The sequence below is a fragment of the Sinocyclocheilus anshuiensis genome, unplaced genomic scaffold (genome assembly GCF_001515605.1).
Source record: "Sinocyclocheilus anshuiensis isolate Anshui unplaced genomic scaffold, SAMN03320099.WGS_v1.1 scaffold850, whole genome shotgun sequence".
NCBI classification, from domain to species: Eukaryota; Metazoa; Chordata; class Actinopteri; order Cypriniformes; family Cyprinidae; genus Sinocyclocheilus; species Sinocyclocheilus anshuiensis.
The window spans coordinates 1,302,021-1,321,024 of record NW_015537937.1 but is presented as its reverse complement, the minus strand read 5'-3'; the positions used below and the strand labels follow the sequence as shown (position 1 = coordinate 1,321,024).

The following is a 19,004-nucleotide window of genomic DNA, read 5'->3' as shown; positions in this document are numbered from 1 at the left end:
TCCAACACACCTAAACAAGCTAATCAAGGTCTTCAGGATCACTAGAAAGTTACAGGCAGGTGAGCTTAATCAAGGTTGGACCTATTCTGCAGGAACCTGGACCTCGAGGGCCAGAGTTGAGAATCCCTGCATTAAATAGATCAAAAGTGACAGTAAAGATATTTATAATGTCTAAAAAAAAAACTATTTCAAATAAATGTTTGTTTTTTTTACTTATCAAAGATTTGAATTCTTCAAAGATTCCTGAAAATATCCTGTAGTGTGGATTCCACACAAATATTAAGCAGCACAACTCTTTTCAACATTGATAATATGAAGAAATATCTCTTGAGCAGCAAATCAACATATTAGAAATGATTTCTGTATGTGACATTGAAGACTAAAGTAATGACTACTGAATATTCAGCTTGAGCATGACAAGAGTAAATTACACTTTAAAATATATTCAAAAATATATATATTTGTTTACAATATTACTGTTTTTACTGTGTTTTTATCAAATAAATGGTGAGCATAAGAGACTACTTTCAAAAAGCATTTCAAATAAAATCGAACCGAACCCAAACTTTTGAACTGTAGTGTACTTAAACTGTGTTCTAGCATTGCTTGGGTGCTAACAAACCTTAGACCTAGAGTTTCCTTCAAAACCCTGCCACTATACTGGATGTTTTTATTCAGATTTGGCTAGATAAAAAAAAAAAATTATCTTCAAACTGTTGCACTGCTATTACAGTAAAGAGAAAACTTGCTTGACAGTTTATGCTAATGCTATAGCTGCTCTTCCAACAGTTCTATAAACGCAATGCATACAGTACTTGCATTGATTTACGAATTTCCTCTAACACATTTCAGAATGCAATGATGCACATATCCGAGCTTGCAAAGCTAGAAGCATCAGTGTAGTGACTTTTGCTTTGGGCCCAAGCCTCACCTACCCTCCATTGGTGTGTTGCTGTCGGGGCGATTGGCAAAAACCACGTCCACATACTCCAACTGTAATCTCTGCAAAGAACCCTTCAGACCTACAGAGAGAGAAAGCATAAGAAAGTAGAAAGTGTTCATGTTTTTTGTATTCAGAGTGGATGAGTGCATGAGTTGTATGGACCACATTTTTGATACTTTCATGCTGCTTTTTTTTTTAATTTTTGGAGCTCAAACAGTCTCAGTTTCTATTAATTTTCATTCAAAGAGCAGTTTAAACATTCTGCTTAATGCAATATTTTGTGTTCTGTGAAGAAGAAAAAAAGGTTCGAAGCAACATAAGGGCAAGTAAATGAACTTTCATTCAACTATTCTATGAAACAGGAAAGATTAAAAATGATGACACCAACTCATGTGGTTGCCTAAGGACCTACATTCATTCTGAGCTGCTATCTGACAGCCGGAAGTGTGAAAAGAGACGGAAGGATGAGAGGAGAGAGGAAACTCAGAGAGAGCAAAAATAGGATCAGGTGAGCAGTTGAGAGAGGATTAGGAAAGTACAGCTTTGCAGACACCAGAGGAGAGGAAGAAGAACAAGATGAGGAAGCAGAATGATTCAGTCTGTCACATGATTGTCCCATTCAGAAACGGAGAGAGAGAGAGACAGAGAACACAACTGAGGGACAGTTCGTAACATACATTATGCACTGTAAGCAATATGTTTATTTGTGTTTATTGGGTATATCAATGACCATATCAATATCATCCAATATTAGCTTTTTAAAAAATTATCAAGAATATTCTGATTAGGGTGATACTGGAAGTAAATAAAATCAAACGCTTGATTCAAACTTTGAAACTCAAAAACTTTGAGAAATTTTCAAAACTGAAAATTTTGAGAAATTCAAAACTGGTGCTACTTCAACTATGAACACAAAAAATATATAACATCGGGCATTATATTAGTTACCAGGCCATAAAAATAGTTCATATTTATTGGTATAAAACAGTGAACACAAAAGTTCACAGACAATAATGCACATTACAGTTCAAACTTTGGGGGTGGTAAGATTTTCTGTGAATGTTAAAGTGACCCTATTATGGGTTATGAAAAGTTCATATTTTGGTTTTGGGAGTCCCCAACAACAGGCTGACATGCATGCAAGGTCAAAAAACACTTTCATTGTCTTATATTATGCATTGATTTTTACGTTATTTGCTCAATGACTCCCAAACGATTCGCTCAACGATTCATTTTTCCAAACCCCTCCTTTGCGTGACTCTAATCTACGGTGATTTGTCCAATTGGTCGATTTGATTTCCATATCATTATGCCTGTAATGCCTGATAAAGCAGCGTTTGTGAGCGCAGTGCTGCTTTGTGTACAGCCGTTACCGGGAAACAGCTATTTTTACGGCTCCAAAAGCAGCACCTAGTGGCAAAGAATGAATTCGCATTTTCAAGTTTTCCCAGGTCTGCGCGCGCAACAAGTGGGCGGGCAGTATGCTGATGTTTCATGTTGACGTCAACATGAAACAGCTTGGGATTCATTTAAAAAATGACTCGTTTCAATGATTCAGAGTCGACTCTTTCATTTGAGAGACAATAACTTTATACACAGTGCACTTTCAGATTTAAAACTTTGCAGGATGTTTTCATTCACTTAGAGCTGTGTTACACACTGCATGAAAGATAATTTTCAAAAATCCATAATAGGGGCACATTAAGGTGAGTGTCTTATGATCAAGGCTGCATTTATTTGATCAAAATATACAGTCAAATGTAATCCCTTATTGATGTTAAAATGTAATTTATTCCTGTGATGTAAAGCTGAATTTTAAGCAGCCAGTCTTCAGTGTCACATGATCCTTCAGAAATCATCCTATATGATTTGATGCTCAAGAAACATTTGTTATTATTATTATTTGTGGAAATCGTGATATATTCTTCGATGACAGCATTTATTTTAAATCATTTTTAACATTATATATGTCTTTACTGTCACTTTTGATCAATTTAATGCATCCTTGCTGAATAAAAGTATTAATTCCTTTAAAATGTTATATCAGTTGTTTTCCATTAGGAACCTCACAAACATATATTCTGTGAAATGTTTTGCATGAAAAGTGCTTGTGATGTTTTTCCTTTTAAATAAATTCCATTTGGTTTGACATTTTGTTGTTTAATGCAATGGCATTCAAACTTTTTCTGAGAGCTGCTTAGGTGTCCAAATTCTTTTTGGGGTCTCTCCACCTCTAAACACCCCAAACACATTTATTCTTCATTCCGTTTAAGATTTTCTTTCAGATAATGCACATACTGTACTGTAGCTCACTTATTTCAAAAACCAGTATTTAAGTACTGTGAAAATAATGGACTGGCAAAACTTTACAGTCATGCCAATAAATCTTGGCTGAGAGAGAAAGACAGAGAAAAAGAGAGAGAGAGAGCAAACACCAGGTGTGTTGAAACAAAGTTGTCAGATAGCTTTCAGGTGATCAGATGCTGGTGTGATTACTCTGCCATACTGAAATTAATCTGACAGATAAACCCCACGCTCGTCCTTTCACAAAAACACTATAATCCAGCCAATCTCAGACTCATTGATCGGCCCCGTGCTCACGGAGCACGCCCTCGCACGGCTCTAATCAGTCAGAATTTTCTGGGTTTGTGGAGGAGATATTCTTAGCAGGGAGCTTTTTTAAAAGTACATAGAGGATAAACAGATGTATCTTTCTAGCCCACAAACAATGTCAAACAAACACAAGCTATAGCAAGGAGGGGAGAGAGACACGAGCCAGGAAGGAAAACTACACACAAGGTGGAGTGATAAAAATAACTTGGAGAACGGGGGAGGGAAGGAGGGATGAGCGCAGTATGCGAATGATTCAATTAGTTTCATGAAATACAAACAGTGAATTTTCTCAATCTGAAAGTGACACAGAAATGACATTAGAGATATTAAACTCTCTTGAAATCAGTGATTCACCTCCATCTCATACAGTAATAGAGCAGATATAATTCAGAATATCATTACATGTAGATTTCCACTCTTGATTAAGCACACAAATAAAGCTTATGATTTCAAACACTTCACATAATTCATGCAGTCAATGATCAGAATACGTAAATATGCCATTTTAATTATGCATTAGGCTATTAAAGCAATCTGAATTCAGTGATGGATGTCTTTTAGCATACTTTGTTGTCAGGAACATTTAGTACTATTGCCAATAATCACAAGCTCTTTTGTAAAAAGGAGATTGTAACAATGGGTACTAAAATAGTTCAATCAAAATTAAATTACAAAATAAATGAAAACCATTGGCAGCTAAATTTGTATGTAATTAAAATAATCTTTTTTTTTTTTTATTGTTAATTTTTTAATATTCATCAGCTTTTTAGTCTTGTTTCCAGTAGAAATATCTAAACATATTTAAAACTAAATAAATGTAGATGCAAAATGTGACAATGGGTTAAGACAAATGAACTCAAAAATGAATGAATGAATACGTTAGTAAGGAAGTGGGTAAGTAAATAAATTAAACAAGATAATGTTTTTATTTATGCTTTATTATGCTTTTAATGTAAATGTCTCTTGTTTTAAAGATGTTTAGACACTTTTACTGGAAAACAAGACAACAAACCTACAGACTAAATGGTTTCTGTATCTATATACATACTGTATTTGGTTTGAATAATCGTTTATCAAAAAGACTTAGAGAGAGAATCTCACACTGTTTAAGAATGAATGCTGGTGTGGGTGCTGAGCTTTTATTAGGAATAAGGTCACACACAGTCTACTGCAGTGAAAGAGAAAGAAAAATCAATAAAGGAGGAGAGAGCTAGAAAGAAAAGAAGAAAAAAAGGTTCAGGTCAATTACAAACGACAGGGGAATTAGAAGAAAGAAGAAAAATATCTACCTTCAATAATGTGCTTCCTAGAGAGCCCACGCTCTGTCTCTGCCCTAGAGAAAGAAAGAAAGAAAGAAAGAAAGAAAGAAAGAAAGAAAGAAAAAGAAAGCTTTACATAAGCAGACTAAATCTAAAAGCCTAAATCTCAAGGAGTTAATGAGAGCAGTTATTGATAGAATGAATAGACAGATAGACAGGCAGACAAAAAGAAAGAAAGAAAGAAAGTCAGACAGACAGACATACAGATACTCACTTTCCTCCCCAGTACAGTTTAGTGGTGATGACCAGACTTGATCTCCTGTACACACACAGACAGATTATGGACTTTGTGTGAAAGCAGTGGCCTTTTAAATTTCTCAGCCAATGAAATTGATGATTAAAATTATAATTGGAAAGAAGTAAGATAAATACCTCCAACACTTTTTCTTGATAATGTTTCCTAGGATTATTTCAGCCCTGTGAAGAAGAAAGACACATTTTATGTGCTTTTTAAGATTTTATTTCTGGATTTGTAGAGAATTTTTCCATGGCACTGCGAGGTGAATTCACTATAGAGCCACTATAGCACTGCACTATGCATATATTTAAACTTTATCTTTAAAGTTACTGTCATTTTTTCAGGGTAAACACTCCTCCTTTGTATGCATAAGTTTCATTATAGAAATCGCCAGATTCACAAACGTCAGCGCTATTTGCCTGACACAGTTAACATTGAGCTATGGTTACTGTCCACAGAAAACTGGAGGAAATTTAAAGCTTATTTAAATGAATGTTAGTGTACTTCTATAGTGATCATGACAGCGGTAATTCATCAAACGATGCTCAAAGAATGGAGAAAAGCATCACAACCAGGCACATATCCAGACTTCTGGCATTTTAAAGGTGCCTTATGACAGTGGTGGAGTGATGATGTACAGTCCCAAAAAAATATGATCACTCTAGTCTGTTGCGCCATGTGCTAACTAACACTCAGAAACTGGCCTGCAAGCCTAGAAACTGATCTATGCAAATTGCATTTAGCACTAAATTTGTGGCCGTTTGCACCTCAACCTGAATGCATAATTCCTTTAGAGAATTTGGTGCAAAAGTAATGCAGACAATGTGTGCAAAAACGTTGCTATCAGTGGGTGCAATTTAATTATAGTGAATTCCCTTCTGTTTCTTCTAACAGGTTTAGATGAATCATCTTGGCAAGTTTGGATCTGAAGTTTACAGGATGGACTGTAATCCAGGATTATTTGTGCTCTTACACACTGGCTGAATCTAATTTGCATACTATCCATTCAATAGGTTCTAGTATGCAAGATAGTATGCAAGTGTCTAGATGGATTTAGCCACTCAGTTTTACTTTAAGTCAAAGGTCAAACTCACTTCCCAGCTGAATAGACCTCTGCAGTGTCAAAGAGGTTGACCCCATTTTCATAGGCTATAGTCATCAGCTGCTCTGCCACCTACAAAACACACACACACACACACACACACATCAATATCAAGTACTCGGCTGTCAGTCAGCATTGCAGAGAGCTCAGAAGTGTGTGTAAACGGATAATTGAGTGCTCACCTTTGTGAAAAAAGTGCTGCTTAAATCCACTTCACATGATTCACTGCCATGTGAAGCACTTTTATAACCTTCATGTCCATAACATTTAATTTGTCCAAACTGAATGCAGGGTTGAGCTGAATTTGTACTTTTTAGACATTGTTTTGAACCTTTGCAGAATATTTTTGTCACATTTATTCATATGGACAATGCAGTTAGGATAGGAAGCGTTGCAGAGAGAAGAACATAACAGGATCAGAAAATGCATGTTATTCGAAAGAAAAACAGTTTATCTTTGTAATCTTTCATCAAAATGCAATAGCTTTCTCTGCCCGTGAAACTATTTTCTTTTCGGTTGATTTCACAGAGCGCTGACTGTTATTTTTCAACCCCTCCCCTCCAACCATTCCAAGAATTTGGCTCCATCCTGGTATTTAATGCCTGCTTGTCACTATGTATATAGGAATACAGCATGTCTCCTAGCATTGCATGGAGTTAATAGCATCTGACGGTGATTTCATTCTTTACACCTCACATTGTTTGTCACATGATGCAGAAAAAATTAATACATGGCTTTATGGACAGATTTTCAGGCAGATGTACTGAGTATAATGGCATTCATGCACATAATAAGTTAACACAAGATTATTATTATGCGTGGATGCTTTGTAAATGCATCCTTTAAAAATTGTGCTCATCATTTTATATATAGTAACAGCTAGTCATGACGTAGGATGAGATAAATTAAACTGCACTGCAGTATCACAACTGTTTTCAAGATTTAAAAGCACAAGCTGTTAAATTATTGAGACACATGAGTCTTCATTACCCATATTAAATAGCCTTAAAACGCAGCCTTAGGGACGGTTCATACAGAATGCTTTTTGAATTTACAAGTGCTGCTTTTCTATTGTTTTTGTAAATGTGCACTGATGGACATGTTTGACTATACTGGTCGTGTCTTATATGTTAGTGACATGTCGCACATGACAGCATTCTAAAAATGCAATGCTCAAGTTAAAATAAGTGCATGGTTGGCGGCATCTCATTTTTGCATTCCACTGTGCTACTTTTCCATGGGTTTTCTATGTAAATATGTGCACCGCTCTCAGCACCTTACGGAAAACACTGCGTTCTAAAAATTCCCAAAAATGCAACTTTTAAAACATGTCAGACCTAATTTATGAAAGGTGTATACACACATATTTGAATTTAGAGTGTGTTTACACTAAAATCTATCTTTGACGTGGAAAAGTGCTTAGCTTCATGTCAGGGTCTAAACAGATGTACACACTTTTCTTTGTGGCATAGAGTCAGTATTGCAGGTATGTGGAAATTTATAAGCAATTCTGGCACTTGCCATTCTCAAGTAAAGGATTTGGACATTGACTGGTGCTCTGTTATATGCTAAAGACATTAGTTAGGCAGTGTTAACCAGGTGGAGATCTGAAACTATCTGAGATCTGAGATCTACATACAATTTCAAGGTAATTTGCGATTTACAAATTTCACATCTGGAAGAGAGGCATACACATTTTTTTTTGTGTGTCCGTTAAGCTTGCTGAATCACACGTACACACAGTGTTGGGAAGGTTACTTAAATGTAATAGGTTACAGATTATAAGTTACCCTATTTGAAATGTAATAAGCAGTGTAACTATTTCAATTACTGTATTAAAAAAAAGTTTTTTTTTTCATTCCACTGTGCAACATTTCCATTGTTTGTCTATTATGTTAACAAGTTTGACGCACATCTTTGACCGATGTACTTTTGCAGTGTCTTACTAAGGACACAGTGTCTAAAAAAATATTGCTGAAGTTAAAAGAAGTTCAACGTGTCTCAGGACCTTGCATTTTTTCCATTCAGTTGCCCTACATCTCACGTGCTTGCATTCGACTGCACTACTTTTCCATTGTTTTTCTATGTAAACATGCACTCTTCCACAAGACACAGTGTTCTGTGTGGCACACAACTTTTAAAAAACTTGTCTTGAGACCTTGTACTGCACCGAGCGCATTGATCAAAGATGTCCATCTAGTGCATATTTAAAAAAGCAGCGTAGTGGAACACTAAAATGTGTTTTGTGTGAATGGCCCCTTACTAGGTTTGGGAACGGAGCATCTGTTTTTCTAGTGTAACTGCTGCAAAGATACAATGATCTTCATGTCAGAGTTTGATCTTCTGTTGACAGAACAATTGGTGGCTAAAACCTCTGCAATCTCTACAATCCATCAGTCTCTCTCTCTCTAGTTCTCTTTGATGGAGAACTGTCAGCATGAGTGACAGTGATCCGTTCTGTCAGTGTAGTTGTATATTGGCAGACCGATGAGGAAAAACCGTCTGTTCAGCTGCTGATGAGATGACTTATGACATGTGGAGAAGGGGACCGAACGGGGACGTCCACATCTCATATAATTTGATTGGAAAAGAGGGATGATTGGACAATAGAGGAGACTCCGCCTCTGGGGAAAGACAGGCTTGTCGTGGAAGTTGCTGCTGCGGGGACTTTTATGATGTAAGAAGCGTTAGTGTTTATGTGCATTTGCTCTGGGTGAGTGTCAGAAAGGGGCACTGGCAGAATGATGTTATTGTTTGAATAATTAGGAAGACCACTGCATGATGTGTCTACGAGCCTTCCTCTCTGCCAAGACTGTCAACACTGAACATGCTTATCTCGACTAAATCTGCCCAATTTGTGATAATGGCTAGAGTGGATTTAGAAATGAGAATAATAGGTAAAAACATCAAAAAAACTTATGATTCAACACCTTATTATATTATATTACAAAATTATTTATAATGAGTAAATAGATTGTTTACCCTCTAGATTAACTGTTGTTGAAAATATCTACGATATGAGTTAAGTTCATTTTCTGGTTATGAATATACAAATTTTCAATACTCACCTCATCTGAAATCTGTCCCCCAAATGTCACCCACGTGCCTAAGAGAGAGAAAGAAATCGAAAGAAATAGAGGAAGTGTGAGTCAGAGGTTAGTTTATTCCAAGTAGAGCTTGATTTATTTGCTCTGGTGACTGTCACAGAAAAGCTCAAACAGATTAGAACAAAACACAAACCTGATTCTGAATGTTTTATAGCAATAATACCAGTTAAAGAAGAATTTAAAAAAATAAAGTCAGTTTCCAGAAACTTAATTGTTTTTCAGTGGACTTGGCGTCTACATGTCACTCATATTTTGATGTAAGCAAATTAATATTTCCCTGTTAATTTCATTCAATATGATACAACATTGCTTGGGACATGATGTATTTATTTTTATTATTTTTTTTATGAAAAGCACTGGATAAATGTATGTATGTATTTTAATCATCTTATTAAAGAGCAAGAATTTTTTTATTTTTTATTTTTTTTAATTCTTTATAGGTTAATTTGCTCTTAATCAAAATAACCAAAACAGTAAAACTAATTTTGGAACTTTTTCCTGCATTTTTTATATTGTTAATTATTATTACAATTTAAAATAAACATTTTAAAATGTTATTCATTTGGTGCACAGGAAATATTTCTTTATTATTATCAATGTTGAAACGGTTGCTGCTTAATATTTTTGTGAAACGTATGATCATTTCTTTTCAGGAGTCTTTAATTAATAAACATTTTAAAAGAACAGCATTTATTCATAACAGATATGTTTTTAATGTCACTTCTGATCAATTGAATGCATCCTTGCTGAATAAAAGTATTAATTTCTTATATGTATGTTTATATGGAATTTGCTTTTTGATACAGAAAATTTAAAATATACTTCAGTACTTCAGTTCAACATGCAAAGAAAGAGACAAAAATGAGGTTGATTCTTGGTAAAAACTGTCCCAGGTTTTCCTGAGGACTCTTGTTATTCTTGGCCTGACTCACACTGCCTGCAGTCTAAAGCACCCATGATTCATTGCTGTCAGGGTAAGACTCTGCAGTCAGAATCAGAATCAGAATCAGAATGAGCTTTATTGAAAACAAGCTTGTAAATCCTGCTCTGCTTCATTAGTCCATCTTTTTACAGTCCTTAATACAGGTTTAGCTGATTTCAGTTTCTGCCTGTAGGCCAGTCACTGTCACAATCACCTACTATCACCCTAAAACTCACCCCGGCTGCGGGTTGGGCATCTCTCCAGCACACACTGGTGTCCTGGGCTTCAAAATTATGGGATCTGTTGGCATCCCATGAGACGCCCGACTGTGTTTGAGGGTGAGGGAACCCGTCGGGGGTGATCAGCTGTTCCCATGGCGATCAAGCGCTTATGGGTTGTAGGATAAATGAGGAAATAGTGTGGGCGTTTGCAAGTGTTACGTTCGCTTGGTGACACCTGTGCAGCGATAAGGAACATTTGGCGCGTTTCTTAAGTTTTGTACATGACGTAACAGTCCTCATGCTGCCAGATAACTTTATGCGTACAGCTACTGTGAGCAACGATGAGCACCAGGGTCTTCAGCAGCTCAACAACTGAGAGAAACAAGGGAATAACAGACTCTTTCTGCCTAATCCTGGATCTCCCTATGTATTAGAGCTGATTGACAAAATAATTTTTATATTAATTTACATTAAATAACTGTAAAATGTACATGTAGAAATTGGCATGTTCTTTACTTAAACAACCTGATTTTATACTTTTATTAGCTAAAATATTTAACCTGTTAACGGAACTTTTTTTCATTTAAAATAATTATTTTACTAAATATCTTGGAATCGAAAATTGCTATAAAATCAAAGCCATATGTCTAACTATGTTATGTTCCAAATTTGAAGTTCAAAAATTCAAACTGCCTGTGAGATTCTGTTTAGACGCTATACCAAAAAAGCCATTTACCTGTCGCAAATTTATAAATTAATCTTCTGTCACAGTATTACTACCATTACAAATATGGAATATTGAGACTCAGACCTTTTCAATTATATGAGTATTGTCAAGATTTGATTATAAAATATTGTAGTAAATTTTGTAATATTACACTTGACACCAGGGGGAGGAGCCTGCTAAAAGGCTTTAAAGTGCCATTTCCATGGTAAAAATGACCAATTTTAAAACAGTTTTCACAGGATGAATTTAGAGTGTTTAATCTTACGAATGATATCTAATTTAGGATGAGTCCTAAAACATGTGAAAAAAAGTGGGACGCCAGTTTTATGGGCTCCACTGTGCCTCCATCATAGTCTTAAAGCAATCACCTCTGACTTACATGAACATGAACATACATTTATACATGCACATATGCACACACAATCCCATACAAAAAAAAAGACTGCTGCTTTGGTGATTTCCACTGAAAGCTGTCCTCATGTATTCAGTGAAGTGCATGTCTGAAGCGCTGAAATCTTATCAGCCTGCAGTGCTCTTGTGTTTGATCAAGTGGCTAATGTTTGCGATGTCTGACCTGGAGCAATGACCTTTGACGTCCCAGGAAAATAACAGCTACAAGCACTGAAGGGTGAGTTGCGGCAATTTCGCTCAGTATTTCAGCATCAAAACCTGAGTCTTGATCATAACCAGGCGCGAAATTAAGCTACTAATTGGTTAGTTTTATTCACAAAACAAGTTAAAAGCACAACTTTTGTAAGCATGTTTGCTCTATTTGCTGATTTGCATACTCGATTAATTGTATGCTAAAATAATTCAGAAAGCACATGCAAATAAATAACATTAAAATCCATTTCATTCTGAAGAATCATGTGACACTGAAGACTGGAGTAATGATGCTGAAAATTCAGCTTTGCATCGCAGGAATAAATTACATTTTAAAATATATGAAAATAGAAAAATGTTATTATAAATTGTAATAATATTTCACAATATTGCTGTTTTTTACTGTACTTTAATTAAATAAATGCAGAGCATAACAGATCTCAAAAACATTAAAAAAAATCTTACTGATCCCTAACATTTGAAGAGTAGTGTATATTTGGATGCAGGAAGGAGGAAGGACTTGTACAGAGCAAGAATCTGATGTAAGATAGGAGAGACACCTTTTGGAAATGCATTGTGAAGATAAGCCCGGGGCTTTTTACATAGTGGAATAGCAGCTGTTTGTTCCTCAATGCTCTTACTGAAAGCCTGTAGTATGACAACAATAAAATCCAGTTCACTTAGTTCAGACCACACCAACCAATTCAGTTGCCAATGCCCTGGTTTTCATGAGAGCAGAGATGGTTTGCTCTTGGAGGTGAAACAAACTACATTTTCAGTGCACCATTACAATTTCTGCATTTAATTAATCAAAGAACTGACACTGCTGTAATTTTCTTGTGTATCTTGCATTGGTTTGTAGCGATAAAAATAAAATGCACAGATTGGAATGAGCTGAATCAGGCATGTTCTCTTGTGTAGTCGTCCGCAAGTCCTGTAGCATGAGAACCGGCTGCTATATAAGCCACGCTGCGTATTTATCTCAGGAGAAGTCAACAACAGATTTATACAGTCATTATGTTTGCGTTCACGAGGCTTGTTAATGAAACCATCTAATTGTAAAAATAAAAGGGAACAGAGAATAAATTAAGCGTCAACCCATCACTCTCCCGCTGTGTGTGGAGTGTGCGAGGCAATTAGTGAGCTTGTGTTTTAATTCATGATAAATTAAATATGAATGGAGGGAGAATAACATTTTCGAGATCATGTGATTTTCTTTAAACACACACAGTTGCCTGCACTTCATTGAAACGCACTGTGTGAACATATCACTGAGCTATGGTACTTATATTCAGTGTGACCTTTTGGTGGTTTATGGCTGCTTTATAAATCAAAAAATGCTTACCAAGTCCAAGGCATGACACTCGCAGTCCTGACTTCCCAAGATTCCTGCGGAGAGAGTGAAAAATTTGTTACCGAAGACATAACATTCCTGTGCCTTCACTTCTGTGCCTCCAGTTCCTTTATTATTCTATTTTATAATGTAATAAGAAAATTGCACAATAATATATAAAATATAAAATAAATAAATAGCCTCTGTATGTATGTATTCTTATAATTTATTTAAACATCTTCAAAACTTTCAGAAAATGCTTTGGTGAAGACCCATTTCATAAATTAATACACATTTGGTTCTGGGCAGGTGTTTCCATATTATGCTAAACTTTTATTTTAAAAATTAAAATAAAAAAGCCACCTCTAAGGTTCTAACCATTCAAGTATGTTTCTGCTATTTGGTTTTCTAAAAGTATTCATGGCCTCCCACTATGGTGCATGTGAATAATGGACCTTCTTTTTGGACCCAGAGGAAACCATTTTAATTTTCTCTCAGTGCGGACAACAACTGAATATTTGATCCGCAGAGACCGCTGTGACTCTACAGCACTTCAGTGATTTAAGATAGCTATTATCAGAGAACAAAACTTTTTAATAGCTTTAAAAAGTACATGTGAATGCACACACACAAAATGGCTGGCTGGTATTTATACCCCGGTCTCTGATCTTTTTATGGCTTTAGCCTCCTATTTAGATTATCTTATTGGCTACAATATAAAATACATTAGCCATAGCTCTATTCATCAGAGTGCAGATGTGACTTTAACCCTGGTTTCAATCTACAGTAAAACCTCAGCAATCTTTCCCTCTATCATTAAAACTTCCTCTACTCTGATATGTGGCTTCCTCTTAATGCCTGACTGAGTCAGAGATAACACCTCATTCACTTTAAACCCACACCTCAACTCTGCACCACAAACCAGATTGTTCTATGCTCACCATTACTGCCCTCAAATTACTTAAACATTTGTTTGCTTCCTGTGATTATGGTGAACAGTTGCAGTGTTTTACTGAATGCAGGAAGGACATCTATCTATCTATCTATCTATCTATTGTATCCATCCATCCATCCATCCAACTACAGTATCTATCTATCTATCTATCTATCTATTCACTTACAGTATCCATCCATCCGTCCGTCCGTCCGTCCGTCCGTCCGTCCGTCCGTCTGTCTGTCTATTCACTTACAGTATCCATCCATCCATCCAACCATCCATCATCCATCCGTCCGTCTGTCCGTCCGTCCGTCCATCTATCTATCTATCTATCTATTCACTTACAGTATCCATCCATCCATCCATCCATCCATCCATCTATCTATCTATCTATCTATCTATCTATCTATCTATCTATCTATCCATTCACTTACAGTATCCATCCATCCATCCATCTATCTATCTATCCACTTACAGTATCCATCCATCCATCTTGCCTATCTATCTATCTATCTATCTATCTATCTGTCTGTCTATCTATCTATCTATCTATCTATCTGAACAAACACTGCAGTAATACATTTTGGCATGTAATTCATTTGTGCTGCAGAACTAAATGACACTTCAGATAATGTGGATTGTTGAGGAGAGGTGTGATATTGTTTTTCTATGTAACCGGATTTACAATTTTCAACAGGTAGATGAAAAATCCCATAAACTTACAATGAAGGAGGGACCTGAGTCATATTTATTGCCCGCAATATCATAGAGACACTCAAAGAATCCAAGCAAATGCATAGCAAAGCACAAAACACCACACTCACATAGCAACATCCTGGCAGCCACCCACAACACCTTAACATCCTGCACCACTCACATTCTCTTTTTAGTTAAAAATACCAGAGCAACAGCTCCTGATGTCTGGATCCAAACCTGCCAGCCTCAGAACCTGATTTTGCATCGTAATAAGACGATCAACATGGATTTACTGCATTTTGGGGTATTATTTTAGGAGGAACAACCAGACATGGTACTTGAATATTTCTGTGCAGTTGTGAAGCTGTGCATTGACTTGCAGGAAGTGAGTTAGTATGCATTTGGAGGGAAACCAATAACATTGATTTTGGCTTGTGGACACCCACCCCCTGGTTTTCAGTTTATGGTGAGAATACCAAATCATCATGCACAGTTCACACTCTCTTCCAAGCGAATCCGTCTCCAACTTTCTGCATATTATCCCCTTAAACGATCTAGGTAAGAATGAAACAAAATTAACAGATACACTGTGAAAAAAAAATTACCTACTTAATCACTCTATCTTGTCCCTGCAGGTCAGGTCAGGCTTCTCAGATTATTGCCTTTTCAAATAAGACAAATCTGTTGTCTTTATAAACGTCGGCTTCATCCTTCACACCGATGCAGCTGTTGCAAAAGCGATGGATGTCGCCCAACATCATCTCCCACTCGATATTTTTGTCTGACGTTCTCCCAGCCATTATTAGTTTGTGTGACATTACAACCACAGCACATTCTCAGCTGCAGACATATATCATTTAAAACTCCCTGTTCTCCGCGTGATGGGGGTGTGTGTCTATTTTCCGGGTAGCAGACATGCACGCTGTTGGGTGTCAACAGATCCTTCCTCATCACAGCGAGCTGAGTCAGAGAGCTGAGGAACTGAGAGACTGCATGACAGAAAAGCTCAGAAAGGCAATGGAAACTGTATGTATCGTTTTACTGACATTGTACAGAGGAAGGTGTGTGAAGAACATGTGTCTTGACAGGAAAGCTGGTCTGATTTGTTTGTGCATGTGCATGACTGAGTTTATAGGAACACAACAGGTTTTTTTCCTGAATCACATCTATCAGTTGCAAAGCATGGCATGACCATGTGTCCATAGAAATGGCATGTTATTCTGAACATTGTACAATGGTAACTTAGTTGATACCACATTTTAGACACATCATATAATGGTTTACCACCATGGTAATAACTAACACCATGTTTTTTTGGACATGTTACCATGGTATCTGTTTTTCAGAATACCTTACACTCTTAAAAATAAAGGTGCTTTAAAAGGTTCTTCACAGCGATGCCATAGAAGAACCATTTTTGGTTCCACAAAGAACCATTCAATCAAAAGTTCTTTAAAGAACCATCTCTTTCTTACCTTTTTATAATCTGAAGAACCTTCTTTAGCCACAAAGAACCTTTTGTGAAACAGAAAGGTTCTTCAGATGTTAAAGGTTCTTTATGGAACCAATTAGACAAAAAGGTTCTTCTATGGCATTGTGAAGCACCTTTATTTTTAAGAGTGTAGAAGTACCTTTGTACATATACTGTATGTACTATGATACATGAATTTCAGTGCCATGATATTATAAAAACAACAGTAAATGTAATACCACCTCCGTACCATAGTACAAACTTTTTTTTTTTAACTGAAATTCATGTGTTTATACGGTATTCCAAGAAAACCATATAACTACCATAGTATACGTTCAAAACACACTACCATTCAAAAGTTAGGAATCTGTAAGATTTTTAAATGTTTTTGAGAGAAGACTCTTATGCTCACTATGGCTGCACTGGTTTGATAGAAAGTAGAGTAAAACAGTAATATTATGAAATATTTTTACTTCATACATGTCTTTACTGTGACTTCCGATCGATTTAATGTGTCATAGCTGAATAAAAGTGTTAATTCCTTTTAAAGGGAACACTGGATGTAAAATTCACTTTTACATGGTGTGTGCAGTGTGTGGACACAACCACCCTACAATAATAAAAATCCATTCACACCATTTTTTAATCCCCAAAAAAACCCTAAATGGTCTCAATTATCAAACCGTTTTGATTTTCCCACAACCATATTAGCATATTTCCACCTTTGCCAGTTGTACACTGTCCGCCATTTTTTCTGCACTCAGGCAGCTGTAGCGACAACAATGTCTCATTTGTAGTTTGATGTAAAAGTAAACATACGAGTCTTCATTTTCTCTTGACACAAAAAACAGAAGGGGGGGTGGAGTTATCATTTAAAGAGACATGCACTGAAATGGGTCGCTGTGAACAGAGCTATTTTCGACAAGGTAAAAAGGGTGTTGTTTTACACGACCACTGAGGAATTTTAACCGAAGTATGTTGCAGACATTTTATGAAGATCCTAAAGAATCATACCAACTTGTGGAAAATGGGCATCCGATGTCCCCTTTAAAGCAAAAGATCGCACTGACGAATGGTTCTATATAGTACCATGGTACAGTACCATATATCAAAAATATTCAAGTACTCTGGCACACCACAATAACAACATGCAGCATTTGGAGGGCCTGACAGATAAAAGAGATGCACTCGAATATTTATCAGTATGACCGTTAAATCTGGATGCGTCCACCTGCTTTAAGCATTTCAGTAATATTGTTGTAGGAGTACGAGCTTGTGAGAGTGTGTGCGAGCGTGAGGCCTCATTACAGTCTCTAGTGATACTGTAGTCATCGTAAAACAGAATTGATAACGAGTTTAGAACAGTCAGGGGACTGCTGCAGAGTGTGATAACTAACTACTGTGTGTGTGTATGTGTGTGTTCGGGTGGGATCTGAACGATGTTACCACTGTGTGTGTGAATGTATGTGAGCAGTCTTTTAATAAAAATGAAATAGTTTTGAAACAAAACTATTAAGCCTCATCAGCAAATGAATAACACAATATGATGATTAACAGATGGGTAACAGTGAGCAGGAAGGGATTTTCTAAACACCACAGGATGTTCCTCAGTTCTCTCTCCAGCAGAATCAGGTTTAGTCCCTCAGCAGTGTCTGAGCAGCCCAGAGCTCATCTGACAATTAAAGGCATATTTCACTCAAAATGAGAATGATGTCATTATCTACTCGCCCTAATGTTGCCCTAATTGACTTGCCTACCTTCTAACTAACTAACAATAGATAGATAAATAGATAGATAGATAGATAGATAGATATTTGCCTTTGTGTTCTGCAAAAGAAATAAGTCATATAGATTTGCAACAATATGAAAGTCAGTATGTGACAATGCAACATTGTTATTTGTGTGTGGACTACGCCTCGCACAGGTAAATATACTGTATCTGAAAACCTGGCTAATAATGCATTATCACAAATGTCTCTCCCAACAAACCCCAAAAAATGAAAAAGTGAAATAGGACTGTTGTGCCCTTTTGGGCGTCTATGAGGTCTCCTTATCCTGTGCTTCAGAAGATTCTGGAACACACAGCTGCTGTGTTCCACTCACACACAAAAACACACACATTAGACATTATGGTGTGAAGAAAAATGCTTACAAGCCACATAAAACTAACACATACATTGATTGATTTTTAATAGGCCAATGGCCAAATAAACAGAAGCCCACACACAAATACAATGACAAGGACAAATGCACACACACACACACACACACACACACAGCACGACTGCCCATCTGGACTGCAGCGCCGGCCAGTGAACCATGAAACACTGCAACTGTTTGTTTTAGAGCTGGGAATTCAGAAATACCAGGCAAAATTACACTTTTATTAATTGAGCAAATGCAAGAGAAAGATACAAATACACACACACTGCTAATGCTTAATCTCTTGGACACACTAAGATATGGACTTTACAAATCTGTGGACATCAAAGGTTTTTAAAATGTATCTTAAGCCTTCTTGTCATTTATATAGTCAGAAAACAAGTGAGACAGAAAGAGATAGAGAACACAGAAAAAAGCCTTATTGCTCAGATTTGTTAGGACAGGGTTATGATTAGGTTAAGCAGAAACAGAGTCCAAAATTAATGCTCAAGACTCAAATGAGAGCCATCTTTTTTGTTTTGGAGAGTAAATTTAATTTGTCAGTAACATTTTTCAGAATTCCAAAATATAATAGAAGAATTTTAGAATTCCAATATAATAATATAATAT

At 36.3% G+C, this 19,004-nt stretch overlaps 1 protein-coding gene across 2 annotated transcripts in view; it reads right to left on the bottom strand.

Annotated features, from left to right (window-relative positions):
* Positions 1-19,004, bottom strand: part of LOC107659924 (voltage-gated potassium channel subunit beta-1-like) — a 37,715-nt gene that overhangs the window by 11,079 nt on the left and 7,632 nt on the right. For both annotated transcript variants that reach the window (XM_016449036.1, XM_016449042.1), the window contains exons 2-8: positions 13,141-13,184; positions 9,284-9,321; positions 6,208-6,287; positions 5,248-5,292; positions 5,090-5,134; positions 4,846-4,889; positions 936-1,022 (exon numbers count right to left, since the gene is read on the bottom strand). In XM_016449036.1, the coding sequence (XP_016304522.1) occupies positions 936-1,022; positions 4,846-4,889; positions 5,090-5,134; positions 5,248-5,292; positions 6,208-6,287; positions 9,284-9,321; positions 13,141-13,184 (383 nt within the window). The remainder of the gene's footprint in view (positions 1-935; positions 1,023-4,845; positions 4,890-5,089; positions 5,135-5,247; positions 5,293-6,207; positions 6,288-9,283; positions 9,322-13,140; positions 13,185-19,004) is intronic.